An 11,293-nucleotide genomic window follows, 5' to 3' on the forward strand; every position below is an offset into this window, starting at 1 on the left:
TTTAATTTTTTGTTGTAAACAGCGCCATCGAATATTTATAGTGAAGGCGCTATATAAATGTATTATTATTATTATCATTATTATTATTATATTGTTATGTAAATCAGCTCTATTGATTTTTAGTAACACCTTGGTTTTATTTTGATCATTACAGAATTCACAAACAAAGTTGGATGGCTGCTTACCAGGTGGAGACATATTTCTGGTTCTGTACTCTATTACCGATCGAGCAAGTTTCGAAGAAGCTACGAGAATTGGACGGCACATCAGAGAACGCGTAAAAACAAACTCAACCTCTCCCATGCTGATATTAATTGGGACAAAAAGAGACCTGGGACATCTTCGGAAAGTTGATGAAACGGAGGGCAGTGATTTATCAGGGGAATTAAATTGTCCCTTCTACGAGATTTCTGTATCCTGTTGCGACGGATACAAAGAAGTGTCGGATATGCTACGTGGTGCAATAAGACAGTTCTTAGAGAACGGAAAAAATGGTTCGCAAACCGATAAAAGGAATCAGTCTTCTTCGCTTTTGAAGATGAAGGAAGGATTCATTAAACGAAGGGGTTCTTTTAGAAAGAAATCGGCTTCCTTGTAAATGATTTTGCATTCTGACCAGCTAGGGAACAGCTAGTCCGTGGAAGGCCAATCAGTGCTTTTGGAAGCACTGTAAGAAATTCACGAAGAAAATTTCGGGACCGAACGCAACCGAAAGCAGCCCGCGTTAGTGTGGACACTACTGCTGCCTTGACGTTCGTTGACGGCTTGTCCAATAGCCCATTTCCTAGTTGCTGCATGCCTCAGTTTCAAAGGGAGTCCTGGTGCACAACCATTCAAATGGAAATTCGTTGCATATTCTTATGCAAATCAAACTCATTTCCCTTTCAATAGTTGAGCACTAAGACTCACTTCGAACAAGAGGCAAACAGCAACTCGGAAATGGCCCAATAAGGGCCATATGCATGTGAATGCTATCAAAATAGATGGTGTTTATCTCAAACCAAGTACAGAAAAATTAATAAGAACTTGAAAATCTGCGATACCTCCATAAGTTATAATTCGTGTAAAATGGATGCTGGTCTTTGTTCCGTAAGGGTTAGCATCAGGTTGTGCGGAAGAGGAGCTGAAAAAAGACGGGACAAACTTGGGAGAGACTGGCTAGTCCAACTCTCACAGAGTCCTCGACGACGCCGGCACCTCCGAATGGTTAAGAATAATTTCGCACAAGATGTCAATCAAAGTTCAGGGGTCGCGGAGTACGTTTGAAAGTGGATTGGGGTGGGGAATAACGAAAGTGTGAGGGGAGGGGGAGAGGTTTAGAGGAAACACACCGTAGGAAGTAGGAAAAGAGTGGGGGGGGGGGGGGAGGCTATAGCTCTCCCAGTGCCTTTCTCTCCGCGGCCCCTGATGAAGTTGTAAGCTCTTGGTCATGAGCTCCTGCAGGAATTCAGGAATTTCGGTCTTCGAAATTACGAAGGGGTATTATTTTCATCCTCAATTCTTTGCGAAAGAAACTAAGGTGTAACATCGCGACATCCAAATCGAATTTATGACGTGTCCTTGGAGTCTGTTGGGAAATTTAAATTGCACTCGGTAAACATTTACCCCAAATCTCGTATATGAGCTAAGCCTGTATTTTCCCCATGCCCGCGTGTGTCTTCCGTGTGGCTATAGAAAACAGAAATTAAAGTAATGCAACGCAAGCTTTTGAAGAGTTATTGTGTTTTGATTTAGGGCCGAATACTCATGCGTATGTCCAAGATTCTGCGTGACTCCTCATTCACGTCCCCAGTGACCGCGATTCTTTCTTTCAGTACCAAGAATAACGACCTCTGGCTGGTTCCGAAACATTGCTGTAATCTTCTAAATGACACCGCCATGATGAAGGGTGAAGCTTCATCACTATTCTTCGACAGTGTTTAGGATACCGCAGCCGGAGTCGTAGCTGTTATAGTTGGTATCTCTGCGGTCTTTGTTGCCATGGTAATTGAGGACACTCGTCCCCCACTTCTTGACAAAAGCTTCCTTCGCCATGAGCGAAACAGTTTTTTAATTAAACGTTTGTAGCTGTTCTTAAATTCTTGGTTTAAGAAGCCATAAACGAGTGGGTTGATTGCAGAGTTTGAATAAACCACACAAGATGTTATAGCGGCGAAGAGATATGACACTGCTTCTCCTCTAAAGATCGTAATGAGAATTCCAGCGAAAAATGGACTCCAAGAGAAATAAAACAGACCAATGACGATCGCTTGGAAGAAATATAAAAAATACAATTAATAGGGCATCTCGAAAACTCCCTAGAATACGTAATTAAGCCCCATTTGCTCCTCACCAATAGATTAAATAGTTTCGAGCCGCGAGTCATAGTCTTAAGGACGGTGCCTACTAATTCAAAGGTATGTTTGCCCCGATTTACGATTATGCAGGAAAGGTAGATCTTAACAAGTGTTATTGAAATCCAAAATGAAAAATTGGGGGTAACCACGCATTTTTCAAAGATAATTCATCAACAATATTTGTAAAAAGCTCTAAAATACAAATCAATGTGTGGCGTTCTTTCTCAATTTGAAGCTCAATTATCTCTAAAGAATGCATGGTTACCCCCAAATTTCTTTTTGGATACCAAGAGTACTCACGAAGATCTACTTTATCTGCATAGTTTTAAACCGAGCAAAAATATCCCGGCATTAGTAAGCGTCAGCGATAGGAAATTTGAGTATCTGGAGATGCGCAGAACTTATGCGCAATAACAATAGTAGGCACCGTCCTTAAGATCCAAAGAAACCAAACATTGGGACATCACTTGGTCTAACCCACTGGGTACAAATTCAAGCCGGTTGTTCACTAAACAGGGAAATCGGTGACAACCTGACGAATTGACGAAAATTCGTGATGCATTCTATTTTCGTAATTTTAGAATTCTGTAATGTTTTGGCATAATAGTAATAATGAATAATGAGCTTATTTACGTGTCAAGTCGTCTAGCACTAGGGCACTAATGGTCTTTATTGGAATTGAGCCTGCAGGCACATTTTCTTTTGCTTAAAACTACGTGCAGAAGAGGCTTAAGCTAGGGTCAATTTAATGCAAAACGACCCCTTAGCCTCGTTTTCCGCACATTCAGTAAACGGCGCAAAAATACCTTTAAATTAGTAAGCACCGTCCTTAACTCAAGTCAGAATGATCAAACAGTGGTTTTTTGTGGAGAGGGGACAAACTAGAGTACACGGAGAAAAATCTCCTGGAGCAGAATACAGAACCAACAAACTTTACCAACATGGGACGCTGAGTCTAGAAACCGAAGCAGGGCCACAATGGTGGGAAACAAGAACTCTCACCACTGCACCAGCCCTGGTGCCTAGTTCCGGGATAGCCGTTTCAAAGTTGTAGTAGGATTTCTAACTGTAAAGATTAAGTTCGGAAAGTGGTTGCTACTTAAGGTAAGTGACATAAGAATACGGAAATAATAAGCTTACAAGACAAATGTAAATGCCACTGTGATGTCAACACTATGGTTCCATTACACAATCGAGACTTGACAAAGCAATATGAACGATTTAATGTCAAATAGCAAGAGACCTTCTCACTTCGTCAAAAGAGGTCCCATTCTAAGATATAAGTCTTATGAACGCTCGTTTATAGTACCTGTCGTTTTAGCAGCCTTTGACTCTCTTCTAAAGCTGAGACGTTTGCTAGCAGCAGCTGAACCTCTATCGTACACCTTCAAAGCTGCAATTTTCCTCTCTTGGCTTCGCGCGAGGAAAAACATTTTAAAATAAGCAGCAGTGATAACCAGTGTTGGTATTGCGCAAATAAGGGCGAAGAATAGCGTCATATATGTGCTTTCCATTACGTCACCATAACGACAAAGGTAGTGTACGCTGTACATTTCCACGGGCTTCGTCCCGACACCGAACAACGGTAGGAAAGAGGTCACAAACGCTGTCAGCCAAACAGCGGTGATCGTTACGTATATTCGGTTATTTGTTATTATGGTTCGGTACTTGAGCGAGTACGAAATAGCCAAAAAGCGGTCAGCTGTCACTGCCAAAAGATTCAGCAGAGATGCACTGAGGCTGAAGAGGTTCAGACTCAACGTCATTTTACACCACATGAATTCTCTCGCCCACTGATACCATAGAAGCTCCGTAATTCGGACCGGAAGTAGGAAAAGTCCAACCATGAGATCAGCCAATGCCAGCGACAAAATGAGATAACACGCCGGGCATCGCATTCGAGAGTTTGTGTAGATTGATGCAAGTACTAAAAAGTTCGCTAAGATTATCGTAATGGCCAAGATAATAAAAAACACAATGTTAACAGTAACTTCAGGGGTGAGGTGAAGACAACATTTCTCACTGTTTGCACTCCCAGTCAAATTTTCAGTGGGCTGTGGAGTCCCTGGGGTGACATTTTGTTCTGTCTTATCCGAAAGCATTGCGCGTTATCGTTTAATTTCTTTTGTGTTTCCCCAATATGTCTGATTCCTGTGGCTCTCAGTTCGAGAATTTTAAAGCATCAGGCATCAGGTCCTTCTTCCTCTCTACCACCTGCGGGAAACGAAAAAACACAAGATTATGCACGCGACAAACTTCAAGTGTTCTTTGCAATTAAGCTTCGGTTAAAGCATATGGGGAGTCGAGCTTAAGGCCAGACTGAAAGGTTGCTTCAGGATTACGTGGGAATTAACATTTAGTTTGATTTGTCTATGTGAACCGCGCATGTGATTGAGCAGCGATGGATTAAAAATTGTAAACTTTATTTTAATTTCTACGACAGTCACTCTGGCATTTCAGTCGGGCAATATCTTACAACTGGAGGCTGTTATATTCCGTAACAAATTATGAAGCAAAAATACCCATAAACATAACAAGTCCCTTTAATCGCGGGCCCAGTTCGACTCAGTTAATTTCTTCCTTCTCATAACTCAGTCAGCGGTCTTTCTAACTACCTCATGTTACTACAGAGGCATTTACAACCCTTTGACTAATCTCCCATTTTTCAATCTCAATCCTACAACCATACTTCCAAGAGCGGAGAGGAACGGTTTAGGGAGAAGGGAGAAACGGCCAAAAATTAGTGGGAAGAGGGAGAAAGTACGTCAAAATATAGGGAGACGGAAGAACCAGCACGGAAGGGAGAAGAGAAGACCTGGTGTGTGCTTGTAATTATTTACGGTTAATAGAGTGGTAAAGTGATGACGTCACAAAAACTAAATTTATGAAATTATGAGATTTACTGAGATATTCTGAAAGTACATGATCAAGAATGGCCGCTTGCCAAAAATCAGCATATGGTTGCAATATGGGGGTAAGATATTAGCCCTTCCATGCTTCAGTAAGTCCATACAAATCCTTGTAATTTTGTCTTGGTTCTAAACCGTTTAGAACAAAGACAAAATTATAAGGATTTGTATGGGGTCACTGTAGCATGAAAGGGCCAATATCTCATCCCCAAACCGCAATAAGATGCTAATTTTTGGCAAATGGCCATTCTTCATCATGTAGTTTCTGAAGATCTTCATGAATCCCATAATTTCCTAATTTTAAATATTTGTGACGTCACACTTTACCACTCTATTGTTACCTACTTTTCTGTAGTGTGGGGATTGTGCTCTGATGAACTTTGTACCTTGCTCATCTGGACTTTGTACCTTAGTTTACGTTCCCTTCTGGTAGTGGATTGTTGTTAACCGGCTCTGTACCGTTTTCAATTTTACTTTGGCCCTTGTAGATAAACTTTTAAACTCTTATGCGGAAAAAAAAGTTTTGGGCTTGGGCATACTGACTATAAAGTTTCATTCTGTGTTAAGGATACATTACGGATCATTGGAATGGAAGTAGACAGTAATCTGGATTTCACTGGTCATATATCAAATGTGCGCAAAAAGATTACATGTAATAGTCAACGTAACCTTATGATGCGCTTTCCAAACCTTAAAGGGCGAGGCCATGGTGAGCAAGAAATGTTTTCTGTCTTCTGTGCGCTGCATGTGTGTTTAGGTCTTTTTAGTCGTCAGTAATAAAACGAATAATGCTTTCGGATTTGGTGGTTCCACTAGGTTTTCAGAAATGTACTTAATCTTAAGAAATAAATTTATTTTTTACCTTGGAATCGTGCTTTCGGCATTCCGACATATCGTAGGTAACGGCGCTGAGTTTTGATCTTTGCAGCAATTAAACTGTCTCTCAAACATTGATCTTCTGGCACTGTGTTACGTAAACCCCCGAGATCTTTTAGTCAAGGCCTGCTAGTTTGGCAAGGCTACAAAGGTAGGGTAGGGAAAAATCAGGGAGGAGGGAGAAACGGCCCAAAAAATTAGGGAGGAGTGAGAAAAAAAACGGGGAGATATAAGATATTTGCGTACCTGTTCCTCTCCCCTCTTCCAAAGGAGTTGAATGTTCAGGCTCGATACTTTGAACTGAAACAGGGACAAGAAAAGCCTAGGTCGGACTGGGATTTGGAGCATAATTATTGGTTTGAGTTGGTAAACTAAAAACAAAATAATGATGGAAGGCTGGCTGTACGGCTGTAAGCATGCCGGATCACATCACAGGTCGCAAGGTGATGGATTCCTCTAGGAGCCATAAAAAAATAGTACTAATGTCACTTCATTTCGTCGTTGTTCAATTAATGTTTTTACAAGCGGGAGAATAGGTTTTAAAGGCGTAGGCCGTTGCACAGAATAGCGGGTAACAGAGTTTGATTGCGTGGGAAGATAAAACGTAAGTACAACTGCCCATGAAACAACCTTCGTTTTCAAAGAAAGTGATAGGCCCAGCCCTATCCATTGAAATTTTCCATTCTTATTAGCATTTTTAGAAACAAAATGCATCTGTTACGAATTGACAAATATAAAACTTAACGCTTCATCTTTACATCGTGCTCAGTTAAATTTTAAAATGGAAATTTTATGAATCCTATATCTCTTTGAAGAAATGTAATATCCATCTCTTCTGTCAGAGACCGAATTACCATAAAAAACATCTGCAACTTAAAGGGCTTGTGAAACTGAAATTAACTTAATGGTTGTATGATCGAATTTTCTTGAGTTACATGCAAATATACGTTCTATCAGCGGGACGTAAGGCAATCATCGTCTTCCTATGCTCGGCGCTTTCAGTGAATTCAAATAGTTTAACATTGTTTCTGATCTGCGAAAGGAACTCCTTCTGAATTTCTGAGCTTTTTAAATAGTGTGCAGTGTACTTCACTAATTGGAAGTTTCCTCGTTAAATATAAAGTTAACTAATTTCTCTGAATGACTGCGATCATAACTCTTTGATAAAAAAATACGACACATTGACAGAACATCTTGATGACAGTAGTTATTTACTATTTTCGATCTCGCAGGTTGATCATCGGTTTGCTTAACTGAACTGAAAAAAAGGGCAAAAACTCCCGAATCATGGAATTCCATCTGGATCTGCGTAATTCATTGTAAAAAAAAACTCTCATTTATGACTCATGAAGATAGATAATTTGGGGGGGGGGGGGAGGGGGGACAAGTAGAACACTCATTTTCCTTGAGGAAAATAGGGTTAGGAATTTGGGAATACCTTTTCAGACCCTCCAAACATTTTCACAATTTTCGGGTAGGGTGAACCAAAACGGACCTTCCATTTACATTGTAATGACAATTTTCGGGGATTTTGGCGAATAGTTAGCAACCATCCGTCGTTCCGTCTCTTGGTTAAGCGAATCAACAACAACAATAAAAGCCCTCACTGACTTAGATCCTCTCCTCACAATTGAAGAAGTCGATGGTCTTGGGAGGCATCAGAACTTTAAACGCAGTCCCTCATTTCGCGTGATCTTTTGGAACATTTTTTAAAACCCAGATTATAGTTTCTAACTGGACTAAACTCGATGAGAACAGTCTCAAAAAACGCTATAGCTCCTGATGTTACGTTCGAAATTCACCGCAGTTGAGGTTATACTATGAAACGAAAATATAATTTACTGAAGTTTTTATACTCGCGGGTTCAGTTTCTAAGTTCCTTTGAAAGGGACAAGAAGGTGGCTTATAATTCCTGAAAGCTATATCTTGACATAACAAAGGGTATCACTACTTAACTTAAATTTCATGGTTACCGTATCCTTACTTCTTTCTCGCATTAACTCAAGTTTCAGTTTGTTTTCAATTGCGAACATGGCAATGTTACAGTCGTAGTTCAATTTCTTTGAAAGTTTTTAATATACATTGAAACCGAAAAAGCATCCAACCGTATGGTACAGGCTGGAATAACTTTGACAAGCATAGTTAAGGGCTCAATATTTTGGTCAAACTTACTCAGTAAAAATAAAAATTGGAATAAAAAAACCACTTTAAAACCAAAAAATCTTAACGAAACACTGAAGCCGATTTAACAGTTTCAAAAACACGTTAAAAGGGGAAAAAAACCTTGAAAAAATTGCGGTAAGCTAAGTCTCGTGATATGCAACTTTTTTTCATTGTGTGTCGCGTGCCGAGTGCCTTTTGTCGTGTGCGCAAAACGTATACATAATTTAAGTATTTTTCTTTCTCCATTTTCCTTCAATGAAGCGGTCTTTAGAATCACTCACCCATACGAAACAATTTGAAAAGAAGTTTAAAGTGATACTTGCCCTTGCAAAAATTGAGTGAAGTGCAACACTTGCAAGTTCAGATGCAAGTGCAGTAGGAGTCCTTGTTGATCATACGCCGCGCGTGCCAAAAGCCTAATGGCGTGTGCATCAAATGTACATCAATTAATTCACTTTTTTGTCTAAAGCCGCGGTGCCTGTCAAGTTTTATTCAACGGATGCATTTAAAAGATTGAGCGATTTGTATTGATTACGACGCACAGGGTGCCTGATTTCAATCAAAATAAACCTTGTTTACTTTCGTTTAATTTTCTTTACTCCGCTAAAAAGTGAGGGTATAGACGCATTGAAAAGACCTTTTGCACGCGTTCATAAGCAAAACCTTCACTCAAGAATGCATCTTTCGAAACAACTGATTGAGCGCGCAAGACACGGAACAGTTTCACCTGCATATCCTGATTTTGTATCAAATGAATATGTGCGCATGTTTTGGGTGTCATTCTATTTTCGCGAGTTTTATGCTTTGAAATTAGCTTTCCTTTTTCCATGGTGTATCTTCTGTTTCTCGCGCTGTGAAAGTTTACTTAAAAACACAATTTACCTACAAAAACAAATTAGATGACAAAACAACACTTTGTGGAGAGATTTGCAAATTTATTCCATTAGCGTGCATGCAAGCTGAGTTGTACAGATTTAGTTTTGTCCAATGAGTATCTTATTTGACTGAGTGAATGAATTCATTTATCAGAAATCTGTAAAAAAATCTTTCCGTCCATTTGTCTTGCAATCGGGAATCAGGAATTGACCTGTAAAAAGGGGTCGAAAGGCCTTTTCGAGCCGCAGGAAAGGTGAATGACTTTTGAACTTCTTAATTTGGTTTTTGCCGTGAGTGGAAAGTATGACTGTGTTTTTCAAACAAATGATAATGAGACTTCATAAAAGAGAAAATTATACAATCAAATACACCTACTGAGAAAAACCCAGTTTATGGCCCGGATTTGGCGCAGACTTTGTGGCAGATAAAGTGCAGTTGGTTTTGTAATAAAATAGATTGCAGGGTTCAAGCTGAACAAATGCAGAGGATAGAGTTACAACTTGAACACGCGAGGTTGTTGTCTGGATGATAAAATAACATCCGAAAGAAGACAATTGCTCGAACCCAATCATGTTAAAAACAATTATTTTTTTGTCTGACGGACTAACCCGTTGATTCACAATAAATATTTGGCTAAAAAAAGTAATCAATGTACAGAAAGATTAAGTTTTTTCCCTTATAATCTGATGCATCACTGCTCGGTGAGCTCAAATTCAACTTGAATTTTCGTTCTTTAGAATGCTGACAACATCGGCCTTAGCAAAACATTTTAACATCGTAATTGAAAAATAAAATATTCATCGAATGTAAGGTGAGGAACCAAGTGCCAATTTTAATAATATTTAATAGCCTCCTTTTCTTTTATTTTTTGGTAAAGCAATCACTGTTTTTAATGGCGGAGCTCAGGCGCGCGAAGCGCGGCATCGGAGCACCCCGGATAAGATTTTTTAGGAAATATATCCATGCGAGGAATTTTGGTTATGACGTCAGCGTCCGCCCGCCCTCCGGTACATACTGTATGGGTGCAGGTGGGGAGGGGTAAGGCCGGACAGTCTCTGGGGACGGGAGTGTTCGGGCAATTTTTCTTTGGCGGGAATCGCGTACGCGTGGAAGCGTTGCATTTGGCAACCCGAGTTGTTCTGGCGGGAAATCATATTAGGGAGTTTAAAAAACCACGACAGCTACGGCGACGAAAACGTCACTTCAAACCGTTAGTTTGAGCTTTCCTGAGTGCTTTATGATGTTTCCACCTTGCTTGTGTGGTACAATATGGGTGAAGTATGCTATAGCCAGATTTGAAGAACAGAGAGAGAAGGAAAGATTCACTGTTGTTTGTCCAAGTAGTCGTCAAAATCCGAAAATAGGGAGCTTAAGCTCGCGCGTTTTTGAGACGCGGACGGCAACCGGAAGTTAGCTGTTTTCCCTTTTAACTTCTTCTTCACCACATTTATATTGCCGCGAATATATTTTCTCCATTAAAGATAATATGTATAAAAATGTGCGAGACACCACTGTCCTGGCACGCGAAATGTTCTCTTCCGGTCGTCGTCCGCATCTCAAAAACGCGCGCGGTTAAGCTTCCTAATTAGTCATTTTACGTTGTTGGCTTGACGAGCAAGGGAGAGAAGTGTACAAAAATGCGTACCGCACGTGCAGCACGATCATTTTTTCCTCTTTTAACCAATAGTATTACCGCTTTTTGGCGTTGTCGTTGTCGTAGTAGTCGTCGTTTTGACGAGCAACGGGATAAAGAGCAGGAAAGACCAAGAGAGAAGAGCCGACGAATTTGAGAAATTTAAGTGAAGAAAACCTTCGAGAGAAGCCGGGGAAAGGGAAGAAGAAAAAAATTCAATGAAGAACACCGTAAAGCTGAGAGAAATAGAGCGATAGACAAAACACTTATTTACTACGGTTAGCTTTCAGGTAATGTTCTGTAATGTCTTCTTAATGCAAGTATCGCTGCCTCACATATTTTGTAAAACGCCAAAAAAACTAAGATGGCTTGAAAACGTTTGCAATTCCGTGTTGACAGAGATTTTGGCATATTTCAACAATCACACACCACGTCGCCATTCAAGCCTACAGCAGACATCATTGGCGAGTTTTCTTGTCATCATTGTCTGACTATTTCGT

General features: G+C 40.2%; 2 protein-coding genes across 4 annotated transcripts in view; one reads left to right on the top strand and one right to left on the bottom strand.

Moving 5' to 3' along the window:
* The window catches only part of LOC138006409 (ras-related and estrogen-regulated growth inhibitor-like), an 11,544-nt gene extending 9,832 nt beyond the window's left edge, over window positions 1–1,712 (top strand). For all 3 annotated transcript variants that reach the window (XM_068852709.1, XM_068852710.1, XM_068852711.1), the window contains exon 5: window positions 155–1,712. In XM_068852709.1, the coding sequence (XP_068708810.1) occupies window positions 155–598 (444 nt within the window). In that variant the 3' untranslated portion in view covers window positions 599–1,712. The remainder of the gene's footprint in view (window positions 1–154) is intronic.
* A 118-nt stretch (window positions 1,713–1,830) lies between these two features.
* On the bottom strand, window positions 1,831–6,410 carry LOC138006408 (adenosine receptor A3-like). The gene is made up of 3 exons (XM_068852708.1): window positions 6,368–6,410; window positions 3,646–4,550; window positions 1,831–2,248 (listed from the first exon to the last, which is right to left on the bottom strand). The coding sequence occupies exons 2-3, from the start codon at window positions 4,436–4,438 to the stop codon at window positions 1,920–1,922; spliced, it is 1,122 nt and encodes a 373-aa protein (XP_068708809.1). The 5' UTR covers window positions 4,439–4,550; window positions 6,368–6,410; the 3' UTR covers window positions 1,831–1,919.
* Window positions 6,411–11,293: the final 4,883 nt, after the last annotated feature.

The sequence above is a fragment of the Montipora foliosa genome, chromosome 6, assembly GCF_036669935.1.
Source record: "Montipora foliosa isolate CH-2021 chromosome 6, ASM3666993v2, whole genome shotgun sequence".
NCBI classification, from domain to species: domain Eukaryota; kingdom Metazoa; phylum Cnidaria; class Anthozoa; order Scleractinia; family Acroporidae; genus Montipora; species Montipora foliosa.